The following is a 13,728-nucleotide window of genomic DNA, read 5'->3' on the forward strand; positions in this document are numbered from 1 at the left end:
CAGAGGCAAAACCAGACTCAACTTGGGAAATTAATAGAATTTATTACCAATCAAAATCAGAGTAGGATAATGAGAAGTAAAACAAATCCTAAAAACACCTTCCTCCCCCCCTCACTCCTTCCTGGACTTAACTTTATTCCTGATTCTCTACCTCCTCCCCTGTGGAGTGCAGGTCAGTTCATCACAGGTTGTTTCTGCCACTGCTTCCTCCTCAGGGAGAGGAGTCCTTCACCTGCTCCAGCATCGTGTCCCTCTCGTGGGAGACAGGCCTCCACAAACTTCTCCAGTGTCAGTCCTTCCCACAGGCTGCAGTTCTTCATGAAAGGCTCCAGTGTGGGTCCCTTTCCACAGGAGGCAGTCTTTCAGGACTGGCTGCTCCAGCATGGGTCCCCTGTAGGGTCACAAGCCTCACCAGCAAACCTGCTCCAATGTGGGCTCCTCGTTCCACGGGTCCCCAGATCCGGCCAGGAACCTGCTCCAGTGTGGGCTTACCATGGGGTCACAGCCTTCTTCAGGCATCCACCTGCTCAGGTGTGGAGTTCTCCATGGGCTACAGAGGAACAGTCTACCTCATCATGATCTTCGTCATGGACTGCAGGGGAATTTCAGCTCCAGTGCCTGGAGCACCTCCTCCCCCACCTTCCTCCCTGACCTTGGTGCCTGCATAGTTGTTTCTCTCACGTATTCTCACTTTTCTCTGGCTGCAATTACTTCGGCCCAATAATTTTTTTCCCCCTTCTTAAATATGTTACCACAGAGGTGTTACTAACCATTGGTGATGACTTTGGCCTTGGCCAGTTGCAGGCCCATTTTGGAGCCAGCTGGCTTTGGCTCTGTCAGACATAGGAGAAGTTTCTGGCAGCTACTCAGAGAAGCTACCTCTGTAGTACTGCCCCCGCCCCAAACCTTGCCACCCAAACCCAATGCAAAAAACATTGCCTCGTTCCCTTTCTCTTTCAGAAGTGTTAAAAAAACAGATTGTAGTGAATCACAGAATCATGAAGGCTTGGGTTGGAAGGGACCTTAGAGATCATCTGGTTCCAACCCCCCTGCCATGGCTGAGGATGCCACTCACTAGGTCAGATTGCCCAGGGCCCCATCTGCCCTGGCCTTGAAACCAGGCTTTATCTGATAAATACAAGTGTTTCCATCAAAGGCAGTTCAATAACAGTCTCACATAAATAAAATTGAATTCTTCTGAGGTCAGGTTTTTCAATTCTCTTCTCACTCACTGGATACAGAGTATTTTTAGAGATTGCAGAGGATGCATGAAAGTCCAGCTGAAGACATCTATTCCTTGAGGAATAGAAGTAATTGGCAGAAATATTAGATACAAGAAATATTTGTCTCACTCATTAGTAACCAGGCAGGAACAATGCATGTTTACACAGCAAGTGAACCAAGCCCCACAATGGATTGGCAAAAGTGGCCAAGGAGTGCCTGTTTCCCCTCTATCCTTTTCCTTGGAAGGCAGTTTGATGCTTGCTGGTCTTAAAACTGGTGACTCTGGGTTATTCATTCTGTATGATCAGAATTAGCATGAAGTGGCTGACCCTCTTCACCCAAGAGGTGGAATTATTTCTCTTTCTGCAGAAAACTTGCACAAGATTATGAAAAGGCTGCATTTTTTTTCCTAAGAAATAAGTGTATTACACCCTTTGCAGCTGACACTTGGAATCTTTTCGTTTTATGTTCTCCCTTACAAAAAGCATTCAGCTGCTGAAGGGACAGCCTAAAAGCCTTAATACCTTGAACGAGTTCTTCATCTCAGAAAGCATTGGAAATAAAGTTAATACTTTTGTGGAAGATAACTCAGTCTCTGCTAAACTTCTGGAAATGCCTGGAAATAAAAGCAAATCCTCATCTAACTTCAGTGATGCTTATCTTAGGAAATGAGTAGGCAAAATGCAAAAACTTTTGGAGGTAGAAAGCTCTATAGGTCCTTCTTTGTCTATGTAAGGATGTGACTAAGATGGAAGTGGAACTGTGAGGAAGGAAACTTCCTACAGTGGTATTTGCTCTGGCTTCCTCTGACAGGGTTTTGATTTTACCACCAAAGTTCATGGTTTTTGTCAGATGTAGAGAATGATATGGTCACTTAATCTAACCTTGGTAGAGCTCCAAGAATTTTGATTCTGCCTTTATTGTGGTTTGTGCATTAATCCATGGATTAGCTGAATTTCTAACAAAAAGTACTTTGTAAAATCAGCAACTGTACCACTATTTTTTCCCTCATCAGCAATTGTAACTGCTGTGTAAGTAGCAGTACAGAGAAGGTAGTTACTACTGCTTGTACTAAGGTAAAAATGTTTTTGCCTTTTCATTTCTTCCAGTGACGAATATTTGGGCTGCTTTATCCCTGCTATTACCACTTTAGAAACTATTTTTTCTCTGGAGGGCCATTTCTGCTTTTTCTGGATAGTCTAAGAGTATTTTCTGGGATGGCTGGAACAGTCCAACCATTTTCTTAACTTTGTGTTTTTTCCCAAGCCTGTTGGAGGGTTGCATCAGGATGCAAAATTGTATAGGGATGTTGCAAACTTAAGAAGGGCTTGAGAAAATCAGGTATCCGTACAAGTCAATCCATAAAGAAGTATCAAAAGTGGAAGTGGAAAGTAAAGTTTATTATTAGAGCATTTTTTCAAAACTTCAGGCTCTCTATTTTCATATTCTTGATCCACTGAAGGTAACGGTTGTGAAGAGTCCTAGAGGTAACTTGAATTCTAGTGCAGCAGAAGCTATTTCAATAGAGTACTTACTTCTGTGAGTTCTATATAAGTATTCACTGTACCACCTTGCCCTGTTTTAAAGTGAAGGAGTAAGTGCCTGCCCTACTTTGCACAGTGTTCTTACACCTGGTATCTACTACTCAGGCAATGTAAAAGTGAGGCTTTAGCTGAAGAGTCTTAACTATACCCCTGGTAATCCTTGGTCTTCTAAACTGATATCACATCTTTATTTGAAAACAAGTAAGGATAAAATAATCTCTCCTTTGTTAAAACAAAATTTGCCTAACCTACCTGAACAAAATCGTTAGTCCATATATGTGTGTGTTTAGTAGTGTTTAAATGTTTTGGTGTGTCTTGTGACAGATCATCTGCCTTCCTACTGAGAGCAGATTAGAATTCCATTGTGGGTTGAAAAGGTGAAGTGGGAAGTAGGGAGAGGGAAATTCATGCCATGAGCCATTAATATTGCACCTTCATTTCTAGCAGTGACTCTTTAGAAGTACAAAAAAAGCCCCTTAACTCTGCATAGAAAAATGATTTTGATTATGTGGATAGAAGCTTTCATTCTCAGGATTCTTGCATCAGGAAGAAACCAGTGTCAAATTACTAGAATACATGCAGATTTAAAAGAATGCAGCTTAAAAGCATCTGCCTTAGGACATGTCACAGCCAAGGCTGGAAGCATGTTGATTCATTATGCAAGTCCAGGGAAAAAAATAAAAGCAGCATCTTCTGAAAACTGAAATCTGTGTTTCATTTAAAAGTCCCTCAGGCCCCATTCAGAGTAACTGAGCTGCCTTCGAACTGCAAGCACACACATGCTTTGTAGTGAAACACTGACTTCCTTAAGTGCATACCCAATTTAATCTATACTGACAGTTAAAAAAATGAGATTAAAAAAATAGTGTTTCTGATTCTGAGTGGGAGATAACTATCCTGGTAATGATGACATATTTCAAATCATGTCCATCACGAGGCTTAGATTTTTTGGAACTGCAGAAGGAGAAAAATTGTGAAGTAAAGGACAGTAGAAAATACTTACAGCACGCTTGATCTAAAAGCCAATATTTCTTGGAAGTAAAATTGGCAATTGCAGGTGTAATTGAACCAATTATCTTGTGTTTAAAGGCAAATCTCATTGCACATGTGTAATAAGTTCCAGAAAGGGTCTTGATTCTTTAGTTTCCTGTCTCAACCTAGAGAATGTTGTGCGAGATACAAGGTGTGATGAAACCTCCTTTCAACTTCAGAGCTGACAGGTCTGCATTTGTCAAAAAACTCCTCTGAGGTATTATTTCAGGCAACTCCTATTTAATGTCAAAATCATTGTAAACATTTGAGCTGAAAAACACTATAAAAAAGTAATTTCTGAAGTTGGAAAATGCTGTTTGGTAAAGTGTTTCTTGAAAATGGTCATATACTAAAATGGAGAATAAAAGCATAGTCTGTTTTTAATAGCTGTGAGGATAAAGGATAATTCCCATCTGGGAACCATATCTGACTTAACTAAGTTCATGGGTGAACCTGTTTCGTCTGTGAGTTGATAGGTTTTTTTTTTTCTTTCTCTAAGTTAATTTCACATTGTGATGAATTAAAACATTTTTCTTGAGAATTGGTCTTCCTTAGGTAAGAAATTCTAAAATACTAGATGCAGCTCTAATGTAAATAATTTATTTTCCTTTCTCTCCAGTCCCTCCAAATTGCTCAACAGTTCCTACTGGAGGTCGTTGACTGGAGCCAGACCTATTCCAGTCTCTGTGATACAGATTGGATCTTGAACATGCCCAGTCTTTAGCCAGAAATCAGACAAGAACAATTTGAGCACATGATAGTTTTTTTTTCATGTCTGCCTGGCATAGTAAACCACATTATTGCAAGTTACCAGCTGATCTGACTAGTGGGTTGTTGCTCCAGATCAGTCGAGATGTTAGAATACTATGGAATCTTTGGGTAGTGCTCAAGCCATAATCTAGCGATCCCTTCTTCACACAAAGAAGAGAATAAAATATTTGGTAAATCTAATAGGTATTTTACCTAATCACTATTAACAGACAGAGCTATATTTAGTGTTGTTTAAGATTGCATTGGGTTACATTCCCTCCATCCACCCACTGTAAAGTATAGAAATATAAAGTTAGAGGGAAGGACTTCTATATTCATCTCCACTTCCATACTGCCTACAATGCTGTTTGGTAGCACACTCCAAAGGCTTTCACTGCCATTCCTGAAAGATAAGGCAGCAGCCTTCACTGTTAGATTTGCACTCCAACACAATCAAGTAAACTCTTTATAGCATTAAGGCAATGTAAACTAACATGCATGAGATGTGTTAATGTGCGTGCTGAACTTTTTTTGGTAGCTCTTACTAAAGCACAGAAGGTTTGGGTTTATTTCCCCACCAAAGGTGGATGTGAAAGCCTTTCAGAGTGTGTTATCAACAGTACCTAGGCAACTGAAAAGCGTGGTGGAATACAGCAGTCTTTCCCCTCTTTATTTCTGTGCTTTTAAGTTTGGGGTGGATGTGTATATCCTGATGCAGTCATGATTGTCACTAAGTATAGTTTTTGTTTGTTAATTTCCTAGTTTGTATACAGCTTTGCTGTACTTCAGTGGATAGCTTCCCCAGTCAGGGAGAAGGGGAACTACATCTTCCTGGGAGTCAGAAGGAGAACTGCACAACTGAAGCTTAATCCTGACTGTGGACCCTTCTGAAGGGTATGAAAGGCTATCACATACCTCAGAAAATGATCTGTCTTAACTTCGCAACCCGTTGAAAAGCTATGAAAGGCAGTACATCAGACACAATCTTCCATGTCTGACAGTGAAGACATCATAGGAGTTCTCTTCTCTTGACAGGTTAAGAAACTTATCACTTGTTTTCTAATATACCTTAAATTTTCACAAGAACATCTGGAAGTGGGAGTATGGAGTATGGCTCATCATGGTAGCAACAGGATCTGTGCCGTATTTTTCCTCTTTTAGGGTTTCCTATTCTTGCTGAAGAGTGACATGGGCAAATGTAGCAAATGATACATTGCCTGGTCAGTTTTAAAAACACTGGAATGAAATACATTTTTACAAAATGTGATAAAGGTAGAAGCTCAGAATTGTCAGAGGCTCTTCTTCAAAAGGAATGACACGATTCACACAGAGTTGTGGTTTACACAGGCATCCAATTCCCTTAAATATGTGTGTTTGGTTTATCATAGTTTGCACAGGTGATCTAAAAATCTTCACATGCTGTTTGTGGTAGTAGGACTTCAAAAGTATCTTAATTAAGAGCAAAATATGGCATTACCGACAAGGTCATATTAGTTTGTGGACTAGTGAAAGTCAAAGATTTATCTCTTTCAGGTTTAACTTTGTGTTTAAGTACAAAATCTGTTTTCAGACTTCTGCATGTGGTGAATTCCATACCTCACACCACAGTGAGGGCAGCAGAGCTAGAATACCTTTAATTCCTTTATTCTACCTGAAAACCATAAGTCAGTGGTGTATATTGCCTTTGGGAGTTTGGGTGGTTGGTTTGTTTTGGGTTGTTTATTTGTTTTGGTTTTGCTTGGTTTTGTTTTTTTTTAGGACTGACCCTAAAAGCAGGAGACAGCTCAACCAGGTGCTGTTCATTATAGTGCAGGTTCTTCCTGACAGCAGTAGCAGCCTTGTGTAAACTGTCTAGAAGCTTGCTTTATACACAGTTTGGAGTATACAGGCTTAGGTGTCTGTGTCAACAACATAAAAGTTCATTAGAACTGAGATCTGAAGGGCTTCCTGTCTGACTCTCGGGTGCCAGTTGGTTTTGTACTCATGCCACCATGTTACGTAGTTTTGGCTTACAAATATTTGCTATGTTATTTATAAAGCAGTTGTAAATTGAATCAATAAACAAGGTAACTCGAATAGAAGTAACTGAGCAGCCTCTATGAACTACAATTTCCAGCCAGGAGGAGCAGTAGGGCTGTATTTGCAGCTGCCAGCTGTCTGGTGACTGTAATCTTGATTTGTTAAAGGTAATGAGAGAGCTCACAGGAGCAGGGAAATGGTCACGGTATAAAACTTGTTTGCCTTCACGTTTATGTGATGAATCATATGTAGACATGGCGTCCACATGTGCACACTAGATGTGTATGTGTGTTTTTGCATATCTTAAGTGATTTAGTTGTGGGAACCCAAAGAGGGAGAAGCAAATTCACATGGTACTACCAGCTCAAAATACTAATTTAATATACTGCTGCTGAAGACCTTCCTAACAGTGATTACAATATATTTAGATAAACATCCATGCAGGTGTAATAAAACTCTGAAAATGCATTTTTCATCTAGCTTCATTCTTTAAAAATCAAATACTGTAAAGTGAAGAGGCTTGATTAAAATAAGATGGATAGAATGTTTCCAAAAGACAGGCAACCTTCTTGGAGGACTGCAGCACAGGGATACCAACTATTAAAAAAACCCCAAAATGACAAACCCACACCCCAAATAAACATAAAAAAGTTGACACTTTGAAAGTGAGGACAGATTTGCTGAAGGACTGAGCATTACAAATCAGTTCAAATTAAATTTGAAAATTCATGTTTCAATTAAAATTGAATTTTAGTTTTCCAAAAGACTTACAGTTACAACTCCAGATAGGGTTCTGTTCCGTTCCATTCCAGCAAATACCATTGGATGCAGCTGGGCAAAATCTTCAATGTTAGTTTAATGTATCAGAGGATGGGTGTTGGATTACCTGTTGTGCAGAAAAGAGATTTTTGTTGTATTTTGTAAATACCACCTCTGTGCCTAGTAGTAGCAGCCTAAAACCTTTTTATTTCCTTTCAGTTTCTAAACTTCTTATTGAACTGAAATCCTGGAATTGTGTTCGTTTTGTTTAAAAGCTATGCTTATCTTGAGCACTTTGTATGCACTGCATTACTTTAGTCTTCAGCATACTTCTACATGTCAGGCACATGCAGTATAGGAATGGTAAAAAAGTGAAGTAATTTGAATTAAGCCATTCTAAATCCTCAGAAGTTTTAACTACTTCATCCTGTGACAGTCTTTTAGAGTTTTGCTCTGCCTGAGGTTTGCTTTTCTTCAAGAAAAAAAGAAAGAAAAAGCAAACCCAAATTCTGTTTCAGCATTTACTATTTTATCACTTAAAAGAAATTTAACTGAAAGGGAAACATGACCTGTTTCCACAGTAACTGTTGTTCCCACATAAAATATCATAGAGATAGGAATCCTTAGGCATTCTAATGTGCTTTCCAGAGTAACTGCTGTGGGCAGGGCTACAGGACATAGGGTGTAAGTCATAGATGCTGCTAGCATTTTCTCTGTATTAATGTGTTGTTGTTACCACCCTTGCTGAGCTTAACTGACTTCTGAAATCTAGTAAAGATATTAAGGTTAAAGCAAACCATTTTCTGACCTAGTTAATTTTTTTTCCTTAAAGTTGAACTCTGAAAGTTTCAACTGTTGAGAGACTGCTAGTTGAAAAGCTTTGCTGTATTACAGAGGGACAGTTAAATACCTTTAACTGAGACTCATGCTAGGATGAGGTGGTGACAACACTTACAATGCATGTCAAGCAGTAGGAAACATAAAAATATAGTGACTGATAATCTGCTTCTCTCTTGAGCCACTCTCACTTATGAAAGGCTGTGACTCATTGTCGTACTTTAACCTGTTCTGCTTGGGTAAAGATAGCTGACATTGCTGAGCAGAAAGTAAACAGGGTGCCTGTAGCCTTTTATACAATAGAGTAAGAAATAGAAATAAATGGAAATAAGAGCACTCACCCAAGAGATGCGAGATCTGGATTCAGTTCTTTCTGAAAACATTCAAGTGCACATTTCTCCGCTCTTAAGAAGAGTAATTTTACTGACTGAAGCACTGAAACAGAGTTTAAAATTGATTGAGCCAGAAGAAAAGCAATAAGAATCTTTTACGTTTCTCCTACTTAACTGTCCTCCTGTTGCTAGTTCCCTTTATTCTGAATTTCTCGTAGTATTTTACCAGTTTAAGTTGAAACATTTCAAGGTAACTTTTTTTTTTGGCAGTAAGAAGGTTCAAAGCATGTTACTGCCTGTCAGATAAGATGTGCTGATTTAGTTCCATGCTATCATGTAACATACTCTGGTTTTAGTAGTTACTAAAGAAGTTGATTTTAAGAAGACACTTTCTAAGGAAATAAATCTCCTATAAAAGTTTTGTTTTGGGGAGAGGATTTAAGAAGTGCTAATGGGATGTTTTTTACTTATTCTTTGCCACAATAGTAAAAACTAATGTCGTCAAGTATCCTATCCTAGATCTGTATCAAGATCTTTCAGTAGAGAATATTTGATGTCCCTTGACGCATTGTTCTTTTAAGAGCTTCTTAACAACACCCTTGTGTAGCGCTCTCTGGACTCACATAAAACGAAATGTAGACTGACAAGTCCTCTTTTTCCTGTCTGTCTGATGAGGACTGAAGTTTACTAGTGAAAAAACACTCTCTAGATCCACAAGCACACACACACAGTCACAGATCTCTTGACTGTCATTGTGGGCTCTCTGCTCAGCTGCTGTCCATGGCTGGATCGTGAGCTGTCCTCACTCACTGTGCTTGGGTTCTACTCACTGGCTTGTTCAGCTTGATTCTCACTAGCAAACAGATGCACATGCTTGCAGACCCCTGTCCATGCCTGGATCCTGGGCCTCCCACTTGCTCTGCCTAGTCAGTTTGCCAGCAAATTAAATAAATCGTGATCCTCCACACCCACCACCATGTTTTGGGATTACGTAAATTCCCTCATCACACAGAGCTAGTGCCCAAGCCCATGGGTCCTGTGACCTGCAGTCCCATTCCAGCTGAGGTGCTGAGATCTTCACTTAACTTCAGTCCCCCAGTCACTGGCATCCAGGCACAAGGGGCCCTATGGACTATGATCTTGCCCCAGTGGCTGATGCTGGGGCCCTCACCTGCTCCAGTTTTAGGGGCCCCTTCATCCAACGTTTGGCACCAGTTACTGGCCCCAAATTCATGTTTTCTGGGACCTTGATTCTTGGTCCCTCCAGCTACTGATGCTGAAACGCCCACCCACTCCAGTTGCTGGCCCCACAGACACAGGTTTCTCCTGTGATCTCATCTAGTTCCCAGCCCAAATTCAGTCATGCCAGTATCATTTGTGAGCACCTAATCCTTACAGCGTTCAAGGGGCTAGAGAGGGGGGTTACATGGTAAAACAGTCACGAAAAGATTCATTACTGAGTTTTGCAGTTTCACCTGTCCCTGTCATCAGTTATGAAGTCTGGGCTGGCTCTCTGCCTATAGGTTCTTAATGACCCGTTAATTAGTGACTGGAGCCTTTCCTTCTTTGTGATTGTTTCTCTTAACCCTCTTCTATCACGTGTGTATCACTGTGTGTTTTATTTATTACTTTCTTGTTACTTGTATCTCCCTTTGATAAGGCTCTTGATCTGATTAACCTTAATAAAGCAGGTGCTCTTGTGTTCAAGTACCCTTACAGTGTGTTGCTTTGGTATCTTTTTAAAAATTAAGTGGGTTCTTTTGTAGTAAAATATGTCAGGGGGCAAAAAGCATTTTTAAAGATACTTTCTTTTATCTTTTTAGGTTGTGTTTTGTTTTGTTTTAAAATAGCTGACTCCTGTTTGTGACCTAGCACTTCCAACATTCACGTTCTAAAATTTCAGTTAAGGACACTTTTTCAAATGTTCTCAGCAGTGTACAAGTGTAATACAATGTGGCATGATGGAAGTATAAGTGGTTTTCCTTGGGTACCCTAGATTTCTGTACGAGAAGTGTGGATTTTTTGGCAAAGGAGACAGTATTCATGGCACTGTTGATACAACTATAGGCACTGTGGATTTGCAAAGCAGATTCAGTATGGATGTCCAGACAAACGGCAAGGATAAAAGAAATATCAAACAGTTGTTTTGTTTTCACCAGGTAGCCATTCACACTGTGAATTGACTACAGCTTTTTGCTATGTGTAATCTGTTAGTTTTCTTCTACAGAGCTCTGTGAAAAGGATCTTTTTGGCTTTCTTTGAATTTTCCTTTATCAGTTCTGTGATGAGTTACAAATGTAAAGTGGTAGTTTAAAAATGTAATCCTAACCTCCCCTATTGCTGAACCATCTGCTGCTTTGTGTTCTCTTTGCTTCGTTGTCTTGCCCAGTGGAAATGTAGTATGGCACACAGGAATATGAAGTTTAGGGGATCTTAATGCCTTAATAGTTTACTGACTTAATAGCTGAGTGGTTCACTACCTGGAAAAATGAGGGAAGTATGGCATTGTTTTGCTGTCAGGGTATGATTAAGTAACTCCTTAGATATGCCAGTCACTTTAGTCTGAATGTGTTTTGAATTCTTTTGGGATGAGCACAAACCATGGCAATAACTAGGATTTTGAATGTAAAGCTGAAAACTGATTTATCGGTTTTGCCCCTTGATAAGGTGACATTTCATTGTTTAGTGTGTTGTGCTGAGCATAGACATTAACTAGCTCAGGACAAGAAAGTTATTTCTAATTTTTATTATAACCCTGACGTGTCATTTGTTTTTGCAGACAGTCATAGATGCCCATATCTTCCCAGCTCTTATAAATATTTTGCAAACGGCTGAGTTTCGGACAAGGAAAGAAGCTGCTTGGGCAATCACAAATGCAACATCTGGAGGCTCTGCTGAACAGATCAAGTAAGAATTGTTAAAATGTTGTAATGCAACATGTGAATTGATGTTTGTGCAAGAAAACAAACTATCAACCTAGAAACTGGAAAACCTTTCTGTATGCTTTCAGTGTTGTATCCAGAGAGACCATGTCCTTGTTGTGAATGAGCCTTTCATTCCTTTAGGGAGAAATTACAAAAGTATTTTAGTTGTAATGCTTATTTAAATAATTGAACCATTTGTCTTACATGAAAAAACTAAATGCAACTTTTAAACTAACTTCTAAGTGGTTGTTTTAGTGTGTAAGTGCATTAGCAGTCTGGAGAGGAATAGTTTGGCACCTCAGACAGTGGCATCACGTGTATTGCTTTTCCTGTTTAACTTAAACTGGTACATTATGCTTATATGCAATTTTGTATAAAATAAAATAACTTTATAAACATATTAAATTTTAACATAGTTGCTGTTTATATAAATATAAATTTATGGTACAAAAAATAAGTCGTTATTTCATAGCTATATAAATGAGGGTTCAGAGAAGGTATTTTAAAGTTATTTTGTTTGTTCCAGCAGAATTGACTAGACACAACTAGATGTCTGTAATTTTGGTTTCTCCAGTCAAGTTGATATTGTATCTGGTTGCTTTGGTTCTTAGACCTTCATGCTAAGTGCTTAAATGGCTACACCAATTAAAATTTTGCAGACAATTAACTGGGTTCCATACGGTGTTTTTCAGGTATTTAGTAGAACTGGGATGCATCAGACCACTCTGTGACCTCCTTACAGTAATGGACTCAAAGATCGTGCAAGTAGCACTGAACGGGCTGGAGAATATCCTGAGGCTTGGAGAGCAGGAATCCAAACGCAGCGGCACTGGCATTAATCCTTACTGTGCTCTTATTGAAGAAGCGTATGGTACGAGCAAAACACCTAAGCAAGTCAGGCCATAAAGCCAAGATCATGATCCCATTAGAGTTTCAGTAGATCCAATTCTATTAATTACCTTATCACTGTTATCTGAAAATAACCTGTTCTTTGATAAGTCTTCAGTGTACTCCGTTTTTTTACATTATCTTTGACTGTGTGTAGACTGAAAACAGTGTGTGCAGATTTTCTTTTATTGATTTCTTTTGTCCCTGAGAAAGCCTTCTGGGAGTCATTCAGTCATATCAGATAAAAGCTCAGGTGCAGTGCTCTGTTGCTCAGGTTTCAAACCTTTCTCCCATCCCTTTCTGCTGCCCTGCAGAATTATGGCAGCAGCTGCAAATTCCTTGTTTGCCTCTGCTATGCTAAGGTTCTGGCATGTACCAGTGTGATTTCATCTCAGTTCTGAGCTACTGCTGCTCTTAAGTTCTTATTAAGAAAAATAAAAATGGGTATCAAGAGCAGTATAGAAGAAGATAGCATCATTGAACATGGTTTCTTGAACCTTGTTTCCCTTCATGGTTACCTTGACTTCCTGGGAACAGTTATATCAGAATAGGATTTTTTCTTGCCTGCTTCTCAGTTTCAACTGATATGAAAACTTCCCTTTTCATATGTGTATGTATATGTATATACACATTCAGGAATGTGTATATAGTATCAGAGAATTGTGTACTCTAGTCTTCATACATAGTAAAAGGAGTAGACAAGAAAGCTAGTACAGTTCCCAATATTAGAGATTTACTAAAATGGCTAACACTTGGATTTTGTTATAGCATCATTCCTTGCTGTATTATTTTCCTTTGTATCTGACTACAAGGCCTGAATTTGCCCATTTGCTTAATGCCTGCCCAAAAACTGGTTGCCCGAGTTTAACTGTACTGTATATATATGGGATACAGATTAGATAATGGAGTCTCCATCCTTGGAAGTTTTGAATACCCGTCTAGACACAGCAGACCTAATCTGGTGTTGGTTAGTACTCCTGGGCTGGCTTGCAGGTTGGACTGGATGATTATCAGAAGTCTCTTTCAACTTGCTCTTGAGTGATTCTGTAGTCATGGTCCTCGTAAGGAAAGCACTGGGAACACACTTTCAGGAAATTTGGTCCTAAAAGTCTTTTCAGAAAAAGTCTTTGAGTTTGAGGCCTTGTTTGTCTTTACCCATTCAAGCCTGTGGATTTAATTTTTGGGTGAAAGGGTAGAGGCAGACAGAGAGTACGAAACATATAACACAGTTACAGGGAACTCTGTAGTTCAACCTGTTTTTCCTTGGTTGTGGAGAGTACAAGTTGAGTAAGGGGGCCTGTTCTTTCCAAAGGTTGGAGACAGTTGTCATCAAATGTAAATGTTCACAGCAGACTGAAAACTGTCATGGTCATATGCTTTCACTGAGCTATAACTTTTATGTACTTCTTTTCTTTGCAG

At 39.4% G+C, this 13,728-nt stretch overlaps 1 protein-coding gene across 3 annotated transcripts in view; it reads left to right on the top strand.

Moving 5' to 3' along the window:
* The window catches only part of KPNA1 (karyopherin subunit alpha 1), a 58,930-nt gene that overhangs the window by 34,343 nt on the left and 10,859 nt on the right, over nt 1-13,728 (top strand). For all 3 annotated transcript variants that reach the window (XM_051780793.1, XM_051780794.1, XM_051780795.1), the window contains 2 exons: nt 11,277-11,404; nt 12,114-12,292. In XM_051780793.1, coding sequence (XP_051636753.1) covers nt 11,277-11,404; nt 12,114-12,292 — 307 coding nt within the window. The remainder of the gene's footprint in view (nt 1-11,276; nt 11,405-12,113; nt 12,293-13,728) is intronic.

This window comes from Manacus candei, unplaced genomic scaffold, assembly GCF_025592945.1.
Source record: "Manacus candei isolate 608988 ecotype Guabito, Panama unplaced genomic scaffold, ASM2559294v1 h1tg000014l, whole genome shotgun sequence".
Lineage (NCBI taxonomy): Eukaryota > Metazoa > Chordata > Aves > Passeriformes > Pipridae > Manacus > Manacus candei.